This window comes from Amphiprion ocellaris, chromosome 22 (genome assembly GCF_022539595.1).
Source record: "Amphiprion ocellaris isolate individual 3 ecotype Okinawa chromosome 22, ASM2253959v1, whole genome shotgun sequence".
Classification (NCBI taxonomy): domain Eukaryota; kingdom Metazoa; phylum Chordata; class Actinopteri; family Pomacentridae; genus Amphiprion; species Amphiprion ocellaris.
In genome coordinates this window covers 28,432,171-28,453,747 of record NC_072787.1, presented here as the reverse complement: position 1 = coordinate 28,453,747, position 21,577 = coordinate 28,432,171, and the positions used below count along the sequence as shown (strand labels likewise).

The 21,577-nt window shown below is 40.8% G+C and overlaps 1 protein-coding gene across 7 annotated transcripts in view; it reads left to right on the top strand.

Annotated features, from left to right (window-relative positions):
• Nucleotides 1–462: 462 nt before the first annotated feature.
• The window catches only part of epb41l3a (erythrocyte membrane protein band 4.1-like 3a), a 38,016-nt gene continuing 16,901 nt past the window's right edge, over nt 463–21,577 (top strand). For 3 of the 7 annotated variants that reach the window (XM_055007065.1, XM_055007062.1, XM_055007060.1), the window contains exons 1-10: nt 5,625–5,701; nt 16,221–16,311; nt 16,591–16,770; nt 17,585–17,689; nt 17,883–17,925; nt 18,022–18,097; nt 18,187–18,308; nt 19,365–19,461; nt 19,543–19,630; nt 21,123–21,167. In XM_055007065.1, the coding sequence (XP_054863040.1) occupies nt 16,231–16,311; nt 16,591–16,770; nt 17,585–17,689; nt 17,883–17,925; nt 18,022–18,097; nt 18,187–18,308; nt 19,365–19,461; nt 19,543–19,630; nt 21,123–21,167 (837 nt within the window). In that variant the 5' untranslated portion in view covers nt 5,625–5,701; nt 16,221–16,230. Of the gene's footprint in view, nt 621–5,624; nt 5,702–16,220; nt 16,312–16,590; nt 16,771–17,584; nt 17,690–17,882; nt 17,926–18,021; nt 18,098–18,186; nt 18,309–19,364; nt 19,462–19,542; nt 19,631–21,122; nt 21,168–21,577 lie in introns of those variants that run through there. The other 4 variants (XM_055007061.1, XM_055007064.1, XM_055007066.1 and 1 more) reach the window with 4 other exon arrangements.

The window sequence follows — 21,577 nt, the reverse complement described above, 5'->3', positions numbered from 1 at the left end:
TAAAATACATGAAAAATAAAGCAATATGCTGATTAAAAACTGTTGAACAAAATAAATTAACACAATAAAATAAAGTAATGCAATAAATGAATAAATAGATCAAGACATTGAAATACTTTAATAAATTACTACAGTATTATTATTGGTTATTTATCGAGCAGAAATAGTATCATCCTGACAACAGCATGTCCAACATCGTGTCCAACATTATGTCCAATATCCTGTCTTTATATCTGCTTCAGACGCCATCAAGTTGAACACACCTAAAGGCTGGGTTCCCCCTGATGATCCAAACACTACGACTCCCAGAATCCTCTGCAGGGAACAGCTGGAAGCCCCTCCCCCTGCCCCAGCCTGTGATTGACAGCTATGAGGAGGGGGAGGGGGGTTAATCTGTGTGGGCGAAGCCTGATGTGTCCGAGTAAAAACCAATAATCCATCCAAACAACAGGCTGGATGACAGACAGACAGGCAGACAGACAGGCCTACAGACAGACAGATAGACAAACAGACAGACAGATAGACAGAGACAGACAGACAGACAGACGGGTGAATACAGCCTCAGACATCATTTAGAGGAGCTTCGTCTTCATTATCTTCATCCCTGAACACCTGCACAGGTAGGAGATGTTTACTGTTTCTTTCATCGTCAGCTTCAGATTTACTGAGCAGCAGAGAATAATTTGGAACCGCGACACGGTTCCACATGGATCCCAACACGTAGAACATGTATGTTCACAGCAGATGTGTTCAGAATGCTACTGGAGGGTCTGAATTACAGCTTGAAAGAAAAACCTCTGACCCCCAAATACTCCATGAAACCTGAAAATCACAACACCAGTATGTTCTAGTCTCTTTAAACTGGTTCCCAGTATGTTCTAGTGTCTTTAAAGTGGTTCCCAGTACGTTCTAGTCTCTTTAAACTGATTCCCAGTATGTTCTAGTTTTAAAAAACTGGTTCCCAGTATGTTCTAGTCTTCATAAACTGGTTCCCAGTATGTTCTAGTCTTTATAAACTGGTTCCCAGTATGTTCTAGTTTTTATAAACTGGTTCCCAGTATGTTTTAGTCTGTTTAAACTGATTCCCAGTATGTTCTAGTCTCTTTAAACTGGTTCCCAGTATGTTCTAGTCTCTTTAAACTGATTCCCAGTATGTTCTAGTCTCTTTAAACTGATTCCCAGTAAGTTCTAGTCTCTTGAAACTGGTTCCCAGTGTGTTGCAGTTTCTTTAAAGTGGTCCCCAGTATGGTCTAGTCCAGTGGTTCTTAACCTTTTTGGAGGTACTGAACCCCACCACTTTCATATGCACATTCACCAAACCCTTCTTTATTGAAAAATAAAATATGATTTTTTTCAAATTCAAGACATAGTTATATAACTTCCTGGTGCACAAAATGAACCGTGCATTCATTTCACTTGTGTTCTTGTATTCCCCATCTCCATGCAGCTTAAGGAAGTGTTCCTTTAGTTTTGCTGGTGCTAGACTACAATTGCTTAACTTGGCATTGCAAATCATGCAGATAGGACGCTGACTCCCATCACGTTCCGTTATACATGTGAATCCATGTTGTACATATTCGTCCGACCACTTTCTTTTCTTGCTCAACATAGTTAGTATGGATTAAAATATTAAGAAAGAAATCACACGACGTACCATCACGACAGTCACAAGTCGATTACTGAGAACACCAAATTCCCTGCAGCCAGTGATGGCCAAGCAGGGCGTGTCATCACCAATCATATGAGTCAGGTGTGTCTTGACCTCCGTAGAACCCCTGAGACTGACTCACTGAACCCCTAGGGTTCGATTGAGCCCAGGTTAAGAACCACTGGACTAGTCTCTTTAAACTGGTTCCCAGTATGTTCTACTCTTTAAACTGGTTCCCAGTATGTTCTAGTCTCTTTAAACTAGTTTCCAGTATTTTTAATTCTCTTTAAACTGGTTCCCAGTATGTTCTAGTCTCTTTAAACTGGTTCCCAGTATGTTCTAGTCTTTAAACTGGTTCCCAGTATGTTCTAGTGTTTATAAACTGGTTCCCAGTATGTTCTAGTCTTTATAAACTGGTTCCCAGTATGTTCTAGTCTTTAAACTGGTTCCAAGTATGTTCTAGTCTCTTTAAACTAGTTTCCAGTATTTTTCATTCTCTTTAAACTGGTTTCCAGTATGTTCTAGTCTCTTTAAACTGGTTCCCAGTATGTTCTAGTCTCTTTAAACTGGTTCCCAGTATGTTCTAGTCTTTATAAACTAGTCTCAAGCAAGCATAAGTTATGGCAACTGGACTAACCTCGTGTGAGTCGAGTCCAGTTGCCATAACTTATGCTTGCTTGAGACTTATCATGACCTGGATGACTGAGAACATCCACAGATTTATTCTTTATAAACTAGTTCCCAGTATGTTCTAGTCTCTTTAAACTGGTTCCCAGTATGTTCTAGTCTTTATAAACTAGTCTCAAGCAAGCATAAGTTATGGCAACTGGACGAACCTCGTGTGAGTCGAGTCCAGTTGCCATAACTTATGCTTGCTTGAGACTTATCATGACCTGGATGACTGAGAACATCCACAGATTTATTCTTTATAAACTAGTTCCCAGTATGTTCTAGTCTCTTTAAACTCGTTTCCAGTATGTTCTAGTCTCTTTAAACTGGTTTCCAGTATGTTCTAGTCTTTAAACTGGTTTCCAGTATTCTTCTTCTCTTTAAATTGGTTTCCAGTAATCTTCTTCTCTTTAAACTGGTTCCCAGTATGTTCCAGTCTCTTTAAACTGGTTCCCACTATGTTCTAGTCTTTATAAACTGGTTCCCAGTATGTTCCAGTCTCTTTAAACTGGTTCCCAGTATGTTCTAGTCTTTAAACTGGTTCCCAGTATGTTCTAGTGTTTATAAACTGGTTCCCAGTATGTTCTAGTCTCTTTAAACTGGTTCCCAGTATGTTCTAGTCTTTAAACTGGTTCCCAGCATGTTCTAGTCTTTATAAACTGGTTCCCAGTATGTTCTAGTCTTTATAAACTGGTTCCCAGTATGTTCTAGTCTTTAAACTGGTTCCCAGTATATTCTAGTCTCTTTAAACTAGTTTCCAGTATTTTTCATTCTCTTTAAACTGGTTCCCAGTATGTTCTAGTCTTTAAACTGGTTCCCAGTATATTCTAGTCTCTTTAAACTAGTTTCCAGTATTTTTCATTCTCTTTAAACTGGTTCCCAGTATGTTCCAGTCTCTTTAAACTGGTTCCCACTATGTTCTAGTCTTTATAAACTGTTCCCAGTATGTTCCAGTCTCTTTAAACTGGTTCCCAGTATGTTCTAGTTTTTAAACTGGTTCCCAGTATGTTCTAGTGTTTATAAACTGGTTCCCAGTATGTTCTAGTCTCTTTAAACTGGTTCCCAGTATATTCTAGTCTCTTTAAACTAGTTTCCAGTATTTTTAATTCTCTTTAAACTGGTTCCCAGTATGTTCTAGTCTCTTTAAACTGGTTCCCAGTATTTTTCATTCTCTTTAAACTGGTTCCCAGTATGTTCTAGTCTTTAAACTGGTTCCCAGTATATTCTAGTCTCTTTAAACTAGTTTCCAGTATTTTTCATTCTCTTTAAACTGGTTCCCAGTATGTTCTAGCCTTTAAACTGTTTCCCAGTTTATTCTAGTCTCTTTAAACTAGTTTCCAGTATTTTTCATTCTCTTTAAACTGGTTCCCAGTATGTTCTAGTCTCTTTAAACTGGTTCCCAGTATTTTTCATTCTCTTTAAACTGGTTCCCAGTATGTTCTAGTCTTTAAACTGGTTCCCAGTATATTCTAGTCTCTTTAAACTAGTTTCCAGTATTTTTCATTCTCTTTAAACTGGTTCCCAGTATGTTCTAGTCTTTAAACTGGTTCCCAGTATGTTCTAGCCTTTAAACTGGTTCCCAGTATATTCTAGTCTCTTTAAACTAGTTTCCAGTATTTTTCATTCTCTTTAAACTGGTTCCCAGTATGTTCTAGGCTTTAAACTGGTTCCCAGTATGTTCTAGTGTTTATAAACTGGTTCCCAGTATGTTCTAGTCTTTAAACTGGTTTCCAGTATGTTCTAGTCTCTTTAAACTGGTTCCCAGTATGTTCTAGTCTTTATAAACTAGTTCCCAGTATGTTCTAGTCTCTTTAAACTCGTTTCCAGTATGTTCTAGTCTCTTTAAACTGGTTCCCAGTATGTTCTAGTCTTTAAACTGGTTTCCAGTATTCTTCTTCTCTTTAAACTGGTTTCCAGTATTCTTCTTCTCTTTAAACTGGTTCCCAGTATGTTCCAGTCTCTTTAAACTGGTTCCCACTATGTTCTAGTCTTTAAACTGGTTCCCAGTATGTTCTAGTCTCTTTAAACTGGTTCCCAGTATGTTCTAGTCTCTTTAAACTGGTTCCCATTATGTTCTAGTCTCTTTAAACTGGTTCCCATTATGTTCTAGTCTTTATAAACTAGTTCCCAGTATGTTCTAGTCTCTTTAAACTCGTTTCCAGTATGTTCTAGTCTCTTTAAACTGGTTCCCAGTATGTTCTAGTCTTTAAACTGGTTTCCAGTATTCTTCTTCTCTTTAAACTGGTTTCCAGTATTCTTCTTCTCTTTAAACTGGTTCCCAGTATGTTCCAGTCTCTTTAAACTGGTTCCCACTATGTTCTAGTCTTTAAACTGGTTCCCAGTATGTTCTAGTCTCTTTAAACTGGTTCCCAGTATGTTCTAGTCTCTTTAAACTGGTTCCCATTATGTTCTAGTCTCTTTAAACTGGTTCCCATTATGTTCTAGTCTTTATAAACTAGTTCCCAGTATGTTCTAGTCTCTTTAAACTGGTTCCCACTATGTTCTAGTCTTTAAACTGGTTCCCAGTATGTTCTCGTCTCTTTAAACTGGTTCCCAGTATGTTCTAGTCTCTTTAAACTCGTTTCCAGTATGTTCTAGTCTCTTTAAACTGGTTTCCAGTATGTTCTAGTCTTTAAACTGGTTTCCAGTATTCTTCTTCTCTTTAAACTGGTTCCCAGTATGTTCCAGTCTCTTTAAACTGGTTACCACTATGTTCTAGTCTTTATAGACTGGTTCCCAGTATGTTCTCGTCTCTTTAAACTGGTTCCCAGTATGTTCTAGTCTTTATAAACTAGTTCCCAGTATGTTCTAGTCTCTTTAAACTCGTTTCCAGTATGTTCTAGTCTCTTTAAACTGGTTTCCAGTATGTTCTAGTCTTTAAACTGGTTTCCAGTATTCTTCTTCTCTTTAAACTGGTTCCCAGTATGTTCTAGTCTTTATAGACTGGTTCCCAGTATGTTCCAGTCTCTTTAAACTGGTTCCCAGTATGTTCTAGTGTCTTTATATTAATTGTCATCATTATTAATATTCATTAATCATCGTTAATTGACTATTGTGTTTTCGTCTTCTTCTGTCTGGATCAATCACTTCCTGTCTCCCCTTCATTGGTGAGTAACAAACAAACAAGCAAACAAACAAACAAACCCTTGGTATCTCCTCTATGTTCAGTAAATGTCCAAAATAAATGAGTTCCTCCACAAGCAGGATCAATAAAGTTTGTCAGAGAACAAACCCTCACTGCGGCTGCGCCGCTCGAGCGTCATGATGTCACTGCCCCTCCGCCGCGCTGTGTCGTAGAAACGGATGACGTAGTTAAAAAAAAAAAAAAAAAAAAAAGCCGTCGGTTACCGGGAGGAAGAGGGCGAGCGTCCTGCACGAGGACAGGTAAAGATGCTGCTTTATTACCGGGCAGGAGGGTTATTGATCAGCGATTAGCTGATTATCGGCTGATTATCGACGAGCACACACACACACACACACACACAGATTCTGCTTCATCACACTGCAGCTCAGCGCGCGTGTGTGTGTGCTGCTGCAGGACTACACACACACGCACGCCGGGACACTCCCGACCGCCGGAACCGCCGCAGCAGCTCCGTTACTCCGTTACTGCAGCCGGTGATCGATCCGGAGGATTCTGATCAGCTGTTTGATCAATAATCTGATTTGTTGACTGATTTCTGTAACAAGGTGACACCACGTGACTCACCTATGGAGAGGTAACGTAAGAAATACTCCATTACATCCAGACAGTGTAATCAGATTACAATAGAAAAGTACTCGTTACTCTCAACATGAGCTTTTACTGAACAGAGTAACTGTATCCCCCTCAGTAATCAGATTACTGCTAGCAGAGTACAAACTACTCACTGTACTACAACATGTACTACAACATGTACTGCTACATGTACTACAACATGTATTACAACAGGTACTACAACATGTACTACTCAATGTACTACAACATGTACTACTCACTGCACTACAACATGTACTGCAACATGTACTACTCAGTGTACTACAACATGTACTACTCACTGTACTACAACATGTAACACAACATGTACTGCAACATGTACTACTCACTGTACTACAACATGTAACACAACATGTACTGCAACATGTACTACTCAGTGCACTACTGAGTGTACTACATCATGTACTACAACATGTACTACAACATGTATTACAACAGGTACTACAACATGTACTACTCACTGTACTACAACATGTACTACTCAGTGTACTACAACATGTACTACAACATGTACTGCTACATGTACTACAACATGTATTACAACAGGTACTACAACATGTACTACTCACTGCACTACAACATGAACTACAACATGTACTGCTACATGTACTACAACATGTATTACAACAGGTACTACAACATGTACTACTCAGTGTACTACAACATGTACTACTCAGTGTACTACAACATGTACTACAACATGTACTGCTACATGTACTACAACATGTATTACAACAGGTACTACAACATGTACTACTCACTGCACTACAACATGAACTACAACATGTACTGCTACATGTACTACAACATGTATTACAACAGGTACTACAACATGTACTACTCAATGTACTACAACATGTACTACTCACTGCACTACAACATGTACTGCAACATGTACTAAGTGTACTACAACATGTACTACAACATGTACTACTCACTGTACTACAACATGTACCACAACATGTACTACAACATGTACTACTCACTGTACTACAACATGTACCACAACATGTACTGCAACATGTACTACTCAGTGCACTACTGACTGTACTACATCATGTACTACAACATGTACTACAACATGTACTGGAGCTGAAAATGAAAAATATCAGTTTCTTGAAGTTTAAATGAAACCACACTTTAACAAGCCGCATGTTTTCATTTTAAAAGTTACAGAATGAAAGTACTAGCAGTAGTAGTAATAGGTAAATATGTACAGTATGTGGTAGTAGTTGTAGTTATATATGTACAGTATGTGGTAGCAGTAGTAGTTACAGTATGGGGTAGTAGTAGTAGTAGTAGTTAAATATCTACAGTATGTGGTAGTAGTAGTAGTAGTAGTAGTAGTAGTAGTAGTAGTAGTGGTAGTAGTTGAATATCTATAGTATGTTTTAGTATGAGAGACGTCCCGGTCAGTGCTGATGTGTGATTCAGTCGGAGCCAGATTACATCAGATTGTCTCTCAGCTCTAATCCCCATCCCTGCCCTCCCGGCCCCGTTACCATGGCAACCCTTCACCTGACAGCTGGATGGGTTCAGCAGATGGTAGCAATGGTGACCAGCGTGATGACATCATCAAACAGAGACCAGCTGAGAAAATAAAAATGTAGTTTCATCTTAGTGGTTTTTCTGTATTTATGTCAGATTAAATAGTCAGCCAGACAGAAAAGACCAGAAGAAAAGACGAAACACAACGAGATGACAAACGAAACACAACGAGATGAAAAACGAAACACGAGATGACAAACGAAACAGGAGATGAAAACGAAACACGAGATGACGAACGAAACACGAGATGACAAACGAAACACGAGATGACAAACGAAACACGAGATGACAAACAAAACATGAGATGACAAACAAAACACAATGACATGACAAACGAAACACAGAGATGACAAATGAAACACAATGAGATGACAAACGAAACACAAGATGACAAATGAAACATGAGATGACAAACGAAACATAACGAGATGACAAACGAAACACGACGAGATGACAAACGAAACACGAGATGACAAGCGCAACACGACGAGATGACGCGCAACACGACGAGATGACAAACGAAACACGACGAGATGACAAACGAAACATAACGAGATGACAAAACACGAGATGATAAACGAAACACGACTAGATGACAAACGAAACACGAGATGACAAATGAAACACAACATGACAAACTAAATACGAGATGACAAGCAAAACACAACGACATGACAAACAAAACACGACATGACAAACGAAACGAGATGACAAATGAAACACGACATGACAAACTAAACATGAGATGACAAGCAAAACACAACGACATGACAAAACACGACGTGACAAATGAAACACGAAATGAAAAATGAAACACAAGATGACAAACGAAACACGAGATGACAAACGAAACACGAGATAAAAACGAAACACGAGATGACAAACGAAACATGAGATGACAAACAAAACACGACATGACAAACGAAACACAATAAGATGACAAATGAAACACGAGATGACAAACGAAACACGATATGACAAACAAAATCCAACGAGATGAAAAACGAAACACAAGATGAAAAACGAAACAAAACTAGATGACAAACGAAACACCACGAGATGACAAACGAAACACGAGATGACAAACAAAACGAGATGATGAACGAAACGAGATGACAAACGAAACGAAATGACAAGCGAAACACGAGTAGATGACAAACGAAACACGAGTTGACAAACGAAACACAAGTAGATGACAAACGAAACACGACGTGATGACAACCGAAACACGACGAGATGACAAACGAAACACAAGATGACAAACGAAACACGAGATGGCAAACGAAACACAACAAGATGACAAATGAAACACGACAAGATGACAAACTAAACACGAGGAGATGACAAACGAAACATGACTAGATGACAAACTAAACACGACGAGATGACAAACGCAACACGACGAGATGACAAAATAAACACGACGAGATGACAAACGCAACACGACGAGATGACAAACTAAACACGACGAGATGACAAACGAAACACGACGAGATGACAAACTAAACACGACGAGATGACAAACGCAACACAACGAGATGACAAACTAAAAACGACAAGATGACAAACGAAACACGACGAGATGACAAACTAAACACGATGAGATGACAAACGAAACACGACGAGATGACAAACTAAACACGACGAGATGACAAACGAAACACGACGAGATGACAAACTAAACACGACGAGATGACAAACGAAACACGTGATGACAAAGGAAACACAACTAGATGACAAACGAAACACGAGATGACAAACAAAAGACAACTAGATGACAGACGAAACGAGATGGCAAACGAAACACAAGTAGATGACAAACAAAACGAGATGACAAACGTATCACAACTAGATGACAAACGAAACACGAGATGACAAACGAAACACAACTAGTTGACAAACAAAACACGAGATGACAAACTAAACACGACGAGATGACAAACGAAACACAAGATGACAAACAAAACACAACTAGATGACAAACGAAACACGAGATGACAAACAACACAATTAGATGACAAACGAAACACGAGATGACAAACGAAACACGAGATGACAAACGAAACACGAGATGACAAACGAAACAACGAGATGACAAACGAAACACGTCATGACAATCGAAACACAACTAGATGACAAACGAAACACAAGATGACAAACGAAACACAAGATGACAAACAAAACACAACTAGATGACAAACGAAACACGAGATGACAAACAAAACACAATTAGATGACAAACGAAACACGAGATGACAAATGAAACACGAGATGACAAACGAAACAACTAGATGACAAACGAAACACGTGATGACAATCAAAACACAACTAGATGACAAACGAAACACAAGATGACAAACAAAACACAACTAGATGACAAACGAAACACAACTAGATGACAAACGAAACGAGATGACAGACGAAACTAGATGACAAACAAAACGAGATGACAAACGAATCACACCTAGATGACAAACGAAACACGAGATGACAGACGAAACTAGATGACAAACAAAACGAGATGACAAACGAATCACACCTAGATGACAAACGAAACACGAGATGACAAACGAAACAACTAGTTGACAAACGAAACACGAGATGACAAATTAAACACGACGAGATGGCAAACGAAACACAACTAGATGACAAACGAAACACGAGATGACAAACGAAACGAGATGACAAACGAATCACAACTAGATGACAAACGAAACATGAGATGACAAACAAAACACAATTAGATGACAAACGAAACACGAGATGACAAACGAAACACAACTAGATGACAAACGAAACACGTGATGACAATCGAAACACAACTAGATGACAAACGAAACACGAGATGACAAACAAAACACAACGAGATGGCAAACGAAACACAACTAGATGACAATCGAAACACAACTAGATGACAAACGAAACACGAGATGACAAACAAAACACAACGAGATGGCAAATGAAACACAACGAGATGACAAACGAAACGAGATGACAAACGAAACACAGCTAGATGACAAACGAAACACGTGATGACAAATGAAACACAACTAGATGACAAACGAAACACGAGATGACAAACAAAACACAACTAGATGACAGACGAAACGAGATGACAAACGAAACACAAGTAGATGACAAAACGAGATGACAAACGAATCACAACTAGATGACAAACGAAACACGAGATGACAAACTAAACACGACGAGATGACAAACGAAACACAACTAGATGAGAAACGAAACACGAAATGACAAACAAAACACAATTAGATGACAAACGAAACACGAGATGACAAATGAAACACGAGATGACAAACGAAACAACTAGATGACAAACGAAACACGTGATGACAATCGAAACACAACTAGATGACAAACGAAACACGAGATGACAAACAAAACACAATTAGATGACAAACGAAACACGAGATGACAAATGAAACACGAGATGACAAAGGAAACAACTAGATGACAAACGAAACACGTGATGACAATCGAAACACAACTAGATGACAAACGAAACACAAGATGACAAACAAAACACAACTAGATGACAAACGAAACACAACTAGATGACAAACAAAACGAGATGACAAACGAATCACAACTAGATGACAAACGAAACACGAGATGACAAATGAAACACAACTAGATGACAAACGAAACACGAGATGACAAACAAAACACAAGATGGCAAACGAAACACAACTAGATGACAAACGAAACACGAGATGACAAACGAAACACGAGATGACAAACGAAACAACTAGATGACAAACGAAACACGTGATGACAAACAAAACACAACTAGATGACAAACGAAACACAAGATGACAAACAAAACACAACTAGATGACAAACGAAACACAACTAGATGACAAACGAAACACGAGATGACAGACGAAACTAGATGACAAACAAAACGAGATGACAAACGAATCACACCTAGATGACAAACGAAACACGAGATGACAAACGAAACAACTAGTTGACAAACGAAACACAAGATGACAAACTAAACACGACGAGATGGCAAACGAAACACAACTAGATGACAAACGAAACACGAGATGACAAACGAAACGAGATGACAAACGAATCACAACTAGATGACAAACGAAACATGAGATGACAAACAAAACACAATTAGATGACAAACGAAACACGAGATGACAAACGAAACACAACTAGATGACAAACGAAACACGTGATGACAATCGAAACACAACTAGATGACAAACGAAACACGAGATGACAAACAAAACACAACGAGATGGCAAACGAAACACAACTAGATGACAATCGAAACACAACTAGATGACAAACGAAACACGAGATGACAAACAAAACACAACGAGATGGCAAATGAAACACAACTAGATGACAAACGAAACACGAGATGACAAGCGAAACATGACTAGATGACAAACGAAACACAACGAGATGACAAACGAAACGAGATGACAAACGAAACACAGCTAGATGACAAACGAAACACGTGATGACAAATGAAACACAACTAGATGACAAACGAAACACGAGATGACAAACAAAACACAACTAGATGACAGACGAAACGAGATGACAAACGAAACATAAGTAGATGACAAAACGAGATGACAAACGAATCACAACTAGATGACAAACGAAACACGAGATGACAAACTAAACACGACGAGATGACAAACAAAACACAACTAGATGAGAAACGAAACACGAGATGACAAACAAAACACAATTAGATGACAAACGAAACACGAGATGACAAATGAAACACGAGATGACAAACGAAACAACTAGATGACAAACGAAACACGTGATGACAATCAAAACACAACTAGATGACAAACGAAACACAACTAGATGACAAACGAAACACGAGATGACAAACAAAACACAATTAGATGACAAACGAAACACGAGATGAGAAATGAAACACGAGATGACAAAGGAAACAACTAGATGACAAACGAAACACGTGATGACAATCGAAACACAACTAGATGACAAACGAAACACGAGATGACAAACAAAACACAACGAGATGGCAAACGAAACACAACTAGATGACAATCGAAACACAACTAGATGACAAACGAAACACGAGATGACAAACAAAACACAACGAGATGGCAAATGAAACACAACGAGATGACAAACGAAACGAGATGACAAACGAAACACAGCTAGATGACAAACGAAACACGTGATGACAAATGAAACACAACTAGATGACAAACGAAACACGAGATGACAAACAAAACACAACTAGATGACAGACGAAACGAGATGACAAACGAAACACAAGTAGATGACAAAACGAGATGACAAACGAATCACAACTAGATGACAAACGAAACACGAGATGACAAGCGAAACATGACTAGATGACAAACGAAACACAACGAGATGACAAACGAAACGAGATGACAAACGAAACACAGCTAGATGACAAACGAAACACGTGATGACAAATGAAACACAACTAGATGACAAACGAAACACGAGATGACAAACAAAACACAACTAGATGACAGACGAAACGAGATGACAAACGAAACATAAGTAGATGACAAAACGAGATGACAAACGAATCACAACTAGATGACAAACGAAACACGAGATGACAAACTAAACACGACGAGATGACAAACGAAACACAACTAGATGAGAAACGAAACACGAGATGACAAACAAAACACAATTAGATGACAAACGAAACACGAGATGACAAATGAAACACGAGATGACAAACGAAACAACTAGATGACAAACGAAACACGTGATGACAATCAAAACACAACTAGATGACAAACGAAACACAACTAGATGACAAACGAAACACGAGATGACAAACAAAACACAATTAGATGACAAACGAAACACGAGATGAGAAATGAAACACGAGATGACAAAGGAAACAACTAGATGACAAACGAAACACGTGATGACAATCGAAACACAACTAGATGACAAACGAAACACGAGATGACAAACAAAACACAACGAGATGGCAAACGAAACACAACTAGATGACAATCGAAACACAACTAGATGACAAACGAAACACGAGATGACAAACAAAACACAACGAGATGGCAAATGAAACACAACGAGATGACAAACGAAACGAGATGACAAACGAAACACAGCTAGATGACAAACGAAACACGTGATGACAAATGAAACACAACTAGATGACAAACGAAACACGAGATGACAAACAAAACACAACTAGATGACAGACGAAACGAGATGACAAACGAAACACAAGTAGATGACAAAACGAGATGACAAACGAATCACAACTAGATGACAAACGAAACACGAGATGACAAACTAAACACGACGAGATGACAAACGAAACACAACTAGATGAGAAACGAAACACGAGATGACAAACAAAACACAATTAGATGACAAACGAAACACGAGATGACAAATGAAACACGAGATGACAAACGAAACAACTAGATGACAAACGAAACACGTGATGACAATCGAAACACAACTAGATGACAAACGAAACACAACTAGATGACAAACGAAACACGAGATGACAAACAAAACACAATTAGATGACAAACGAAACACGAGATGACAAATGAAACACGAGATGACAAAGGAAACAACTAGATGACAAACGAAACACGTGATGACAATCGAAACACAACTAGATGACAAACGAAACACAAGATGACAAACAAAACACAACTAGATGACAAACGAAACACAACTAGATGACAAACAAAACGAGATGACAAACGAATCACAACTAGATGACAAACGAAACACGAGATGACAAATGAAACACAACTAGATGACAAACGAAACACGAGATGACAAACAAAACACAAGATGGCAAACGAAACACAACTAGATGACAAACGAAACACGAGATGACAAACGAAACACGAGATGACAAACGAAACAACTAGATGACAAACGAAACACGTGATGACAAACAAAACACAACTAGATGACAAACGAAACACAAGATGACAAACAAAACACAACTAGATGACAAACGAAACACAACTAGATGACAAACGAAACGAGATGACAGACGAAACTAGATGACAAACACAACTAGATGACAAACGAAACACAACTAGATGACAAATGAAACACGAGATGACAGACGAAACTAGATGACAAACAAAACGAGATGACAAACGAATCACACCTAGATGACAAACGAAACACGAGATGACAAACGAAACAACTAGTTGACAAACGAAACACGAGATGACAAACTAAACACGACGAGATGGCAAACGAAACACAACTAGATGACAAACGAAACACGAGATGACAAACGAAACGAGATGACAAACGAATCACAACTAGATGACAAACGAAACATGAGATGACAAACAAAACACAATTAGATGACAAACGAAACACGAGATGACAAACGAAACACAACTAGATGACAAACGAAACACGTGATGACAATCGAAACACAACTAGATGACAAACGAAACACGAGATGACAAACAAAACACAACGAGATGGCAAACGAAACACAACTAGATGACAATCGAAACACAACTAGATGACAAACGAAACACGAGATGACAAACAAAACACAACGAGATGGCAAATGAAACACAACTAGATGACAAACGAAACACGAGATGACAAGCGAAACATGACTAGATGACAAACGAAACACAACGAGATGACAAACGAAACGAGATGACAAACGAAACACAGCTAGATGACAAACGAAACACGTGATGACAAATGAAACACAACTAGATGACAAACGAAACACGAGATGACAAACAAAACACAACTAGATGACAGACGAAACGAGATGACAAACGAAACATAAGTAGATGACAAAACGAGATGACAAACGAATCACAACTAGATGACAAACGAAACACGAGATGACAAACTAAACACGACGAGATGACAAACGAAACACAACTAGATGAGAAACGAAACACGAGATGACAAACAAAACACAATTAGATGACAAACGAAACACGAGATGACAAATGAAACACGAGATGACAAACGAAACAACTAGATGACAAACGAAACACGTGATGACAATCAAAACACAACTAGATGACAAACGAAACACAACTAGATGACAAACGAAACACGAGATGACAAACAAAACACAATTAGATGACAAACGAAACACGAGATGAGAAATGAAACACGAGATGACAAAGGAAACAACTAGATGACAAACGAAACACGTGATGACAATCGAAACACAACTAGATGACAAATGAAACACAAGATGACAAACAAAACACAACTAGATGACAAACGAAACACAACTAGATGACAAACAAAACGAGATGACAAACGAATCACAACTAGATGACAAACGAAACACGAGATGACAAATGAAACACAACTAGATGACAAACGAAACACGAGATGACAAACAAAACACAAGATGGCAAACGAAACACAACTAGATGACAAACGAAACACGAGATGACAAACAAAACCACAAAGACAACAGACAAGCAGAAACTAAACTGGTTTCCGTCTGGATTTTCATCAAGTCTGATTAAATCAACCAATGGTAACCATGTCATTAAACGTGTCATAAATGTCCCGCAGGTGAATCACCATGACAACAGAGCCAGGTGACGCTCAGCCAGCTGAGGCAGAGTCTTTCCCTGAGGCCACTGCCCACTCCACATCTAAACAGGTAAAACTGGAGAATATGCAGATGAATGTTCATCATCAGCCGTTGAGTGCTCCAGCACCGCTACAACTTTTTTTATTATTTCACTTTTTATTGAACTTTTTCACATCATTCACCATGTCTGTCTCCCGCTGGTGAATATTGGTTTATCTTTTTATTCTTATTGTTTCGTTCTGGAACAGGAGCACAATTGATTCCACTGCTCATTATACTGTGTATAATTGTGTTGTGATAAATAAAGGTCTCGAATCATGAATATGATGTCACTTTCTGTGTCATCAGGGAGCGGAGGAGGGGCCGGTCCACAGCCACGCGCAGAGCTCATTGGCCGAGGACTCGACCAGTCACCTGTCATCGAGCAGTTGGATCGCTCGCTCTCCGGCCAGAAACCCGCTGATCTTCAGAACCATGCAGACCAGAGTGACCCTGCTGGACGGGTCGCTGTTCTCCTGCACCGTGGAGGTGAGCCGGTGGAACCAGTGGAACCAGTAGAACCAGTGGAACCAGTAGAACCAGAAACTATAGAACCAGTGGAACCAGTAAAAACAGAAACTGTAGAACCAGTGGAATCAGTGGAACCAGTAGAACCAGTAGAACCAGTAGAACCAGAAACTGTAGAACCAGTAGAACCAGTAGAGCCTGTAGAACCAGTAGAAACAGAAACTGTAGAACCAGTGGAACCAGTAGAACCAGTGGAACCAGTGGAACCAGAAACTGTAGAACCAGTAGAGCCAGTAGAACCAGTTGAAACAGAAACTGTAGAACCAGTGGAACCAGTAGAACCAGTGGAACCAGAAACTGTAGAACCAGTAGAACCAGTAGAGCCAGTAGAAACAGAAACTGTAGAACCAGTGGAACCAGTAGAACCAGTAAAAACAGAAACTGTTGAACCAGTGGAACCAGTAGAACCAGAAACTGTAGAACCAGCAGAACCAGTAGAACCATTAAAAACAGAAACTGTAGAACCGGTGGAACCAGTGGAACCAGTAGAGCCAGTAGAACCAGAAACTGTAGGACCAGTAGAACCAGAATAAGTAGAACCAGTGGAACCAGTAGGACCAGAAACTGTAGAACCAGTGGAATCAGTAGAACCAGAAACTGTAGAATCAGTAGAATCAGAAACTGTAGAACCAGTAGAACCTGTAGAGCCAGTAGAACCAGAAACTGTAGAATCAGTAGAACCAGAAACTGTAGAACCAGTGAAACCACTGGAACCAGTAGAACCAGTGGAACCAGTAAAGGCTGCGCTTGTTGAAGGTTTTGTGTTTGTTTTTAGAAACGAGCTCGAGGAGTGCAGCTGTTTGAGAAGGTCTGTGAACACGTCAACCTGCTGGAGAGAGACTACTTCGCTCTGTCCTTCAGAGATGCAGACAACAACAAGGTACCTGTCTGTCTCTCTGTCTGTCTGTCTATCTGTCTACCTGTCTCTCTACCTGTCTGTCTCTCTGTCTGTCTGTCTGTCTCTCTCTCTATCTACCTGTCTCTCTACCTGTCTGTCTCTCTGTTTATCTGTCTGTCTGTCTCGCTGTCTGTCTGTCTGTCTGTCTGTCTGACCCTCCACCTTTGTGTTGTAGAACTGGTTGGATCCAGCCAAGGAGATGAAGAAGCAAGTCAGAGGTCAGTTGGATCCTGATTGGTCGGTTTTTGACAGTAACCAGGTACTGGTCCTCAGGTGAGTCCAGGTTAACTGATTCCCTGCTCTTTGTCTCTCAGGTGTTCCCTGGAATTTCTCCTTTAATGTCAAGTTTTACCCTCCTGACCCCGCCCAGCTGTCTGAGGACATCACCAGGTAGGTTCCCACCCCTGTCAATCAACACTGTGTGTCCCGTGGTCCCACCTGGTGAGGGAGGTGACGTCTACCTGTCCCTCTGCCTGCAGGTACCTCCTGTGTCTCCAGCTCAGACAGGATATAGTTTCTGGTCGTCTTCCTTGCTCCTTTGCAACTCACACAGTTCTGGGCTCCTACACCATCCAATCAGAGCTGGGAGACTACGACCCTGGTACTGAAGTCCTTGAACCTGCCACCCCTCCTGATGTACCCTACTGCCCCCTACTGCCCCCTACTGCCCGCTACCACCCCTTCTGATGTACCCTACTGCCCTCTACTGCCCCCTACCACCCCTCCTGATGTACCCTACTGCCCCCTACTGCCCCCTACCACCCCTCCTGATGTACCCTACTGCCCCCTACTGCCCCCTACCACCCCTCCTGATGTACCCTACTGCCCCCTACCACCCCTCGTGATATACCCTACTGCCCCCTACCACCCCTTCTGATATACCCTACTACCCCCTACTGCCCCCTACCATCCCTCCTGATATACCCTATTGCCCCCTTCTGTCCCCTACTGCTCCCTACCATCCCTCCTGATATACCCTATTGCCTCCTACTGCCCCCTATCACCCATCCTGATATACCCTATTGCCCCCTACTGCCCCCTACTGTCCCCTACCACCCCTCCTGATATACCCTACTGCTCTCTACCAAATCCCCGATATACCCCACTGCCCCCTACCACCCCCTGATATACCAAACTGCCCCCTACTGCCCTCCACTGCCCCGATATACCCCACTGCCCCCCACTGCCCCCCACCACCACCCCGACATACCCCACTGCCCCCCACTGCCCCCCACCACCCCCGATACACCCCACTGCCACCCACTGCCCCCACCACCCCCCGATACACCCCACTGCCCCCTACCACCCCTCCTGATATACCCCACTGCCCCCCACCACCACCCCGATATACCCCACTGCCCCCTACTGCCCCCCATTTTCCCCCCGATATACCCCACTGCTCCCTACCACCCCCCCTGACCCCCACTGCCCCCTACCACCCCTCCTGATATACCCTACTGCCCCCTACTGCCCCTACACCCCTCTTGATATACCCTACTGCCCCCTACCGCCCCCTCCTGATATACCCTACTGCCCCCTACTGCCCCCTCCTGATATACCCTACTGCCCCCTACTGCTCTCTCCTGATCTACCTACTGCTCCCTACCACCCCTCCTGTTCCCTACTGCCCCCTCCTGACCATCTCTGTGTATTTCAGATGAGTGTGGTTCGGACTACGTCAGTGAACTGTGTTTTGCTCCCAACCAAACTAAGGAGATGGAGGAGAAGATCATGGAGCTGCACAGGAGCTACAGGTTGGTGTCCGTCTGTCCTTCAGAGAAACTTCTTCACCTTCAGAACAGAAGCAGAGTTGTAACGTTCTCCTGTGTTTTTAGAGGAATGACTCCTGCTGAGGCAGAGATGCACTTCCTGGAGAACGTCAAGAAGCTCTCCATGTACGGAGTCGACCTCCATCATGCCAAGGTAAGAACCGGTTCCTCCCTCAGAAACTTCAGAGCAGGATCTCAGCTTCCTCCACGCTGACCTACCAGCTGACCTACCACCCATGTCCAGCCCCATGTCCTGTTGTTGTGGTTCTGTGTCTTCATGTCCGTGGTGTTTGATCTGCTGCGTGTCATGTTCTTCAGCGTTCTCTACGTGGTGTACAGCAGCGGCTTCTCCAGATGTTTGATCTGCTAAACTTCACCCACTGCTGATCAGTGAAACTAACATCCTAGATATGACCTAAATATCACAGAGAGGAAACAGAAACAGCTGATCTACAGGAGATAAAGTGGAATGTAGTCATGAACAGACTAAAGTAGGCAGAATGTTCCAGAGCTGCTGATGTTCTGATCGATCACATGACCCACTTCCTGTCTGCGATCGATGACATAGGCGTGCTCCAGGACAGCAATAATGATTATTGAATCATGGCCATTTTCCATTGGTTCATCAAAATCACTTTATTCTACGAGTCTGTTTTAAAAATCAGCCCGAAATGAAGCAGCAGATCCAGTAGAACCAGAACCTTCCTCCTGGTTCTGGTTCTCCAGGACCGACTCAGCATCCAGAGAGTTTCAGGTTGAACTGCAGGCAGTGTTTCCTCAGAGAGACTGAAATAAAGCAGCAGAACCAGAGAACAGAGTATTGGAGATCCATCCAGCATGGTGGAACATCTTCTGCAGATGGTGAGCAGAGTAGAGAGGAGAAGATGTTCTGCTTCCACAGAGCTGCAGAACTGTAGGTTGAAAAATGAACTGCAGTGAGTTAAAATGAAGATAAAGTGAGTTACATGGAGTCAGTGTGTTTGAGGTGTCCTCAGGCAGGTAAACTTGCTGGATCCAGTAAACAGCAGCAGAAATCCGCTGACACCTGGTGGACAGAAGAAGAAGTCCAGGTGATGACAGAAGTACATTTCCTGCTGTTTCACTGATTCATCCTCTTCTGTTAAGTTAGACATAATATCTCGTAAAATCAGTAAAATGTTCATTTATACATTAAAAACATGTCGAAACTGCAAATAATGTCCACATCAAAAATCTGTTTTTGTTTTTGTTTTTTACAAATAATTTAACTTTAAAATGACATCATTTTACTGTATCTAAACCAACTAAGAACATCATTATTTACACACATTTACTGTTATTTGGGGAACTGATTGAAGTTTTAAAAATATTGTAGAAACAGCTTTTTCCTGTGTATTTAAACTACAGATAATATCCAGTAAAATAAAAAAACACATTTAAATGTGTTACTGTCGATATAAAACTCTCTATTTATTCTTTCTAATGTGTGACTGTGGAGTTTTCCTGTATTACAATCTGATAAAAACATGTTTACTTTCAGATCTTTGCTTTTTTTTTGGATTTTTACAGTTTTTAAATCTGCTGCCACATTGGTTTAGTTCTAGCTAGTGGTTTGTTTCTGAGACTCCATGTTTCTTCTCTTCTGTCTGTCTGTCTGGATGGAGTAGATGGTAGGAAGCCGCTTTGATTGCTTGTCTCCGGCTCAGTCTGAGGTAAGACTGTCTCCTCCGTGTGCAGCCTTGTTCCATGTGTCATGCTAACATCTCCATCTCCGTGTTGTTCATTGAACAGCTGCTCCTACATTTCCCACAATCCTCAGCATCCCCTGACAGCAGTCTGTCCGGTAGTTTCTGCTCCTGTGATCTGCTGGAAGTTTCTGTAGCATAAATATATTTAAAATGTTATTTCTGAAAACTTTCTGGGATTTTTTTTTTTTTTTTTAAATTTTGGTTATTTTTGATCAGGTTGCAGGTCCTTTCTGAGTCATTTTTAACAACTGTTTTGTCAAGTCCAGATTTTAGTCAGTCCTCCTCAGCATGGAGGAAACCAGAGTCCACTCATTTCTTCTCTGTGTTCTTCAGCTGCTCTTTGCTGGAGGGGTTCTGTTGCTCTACCTTTCTCT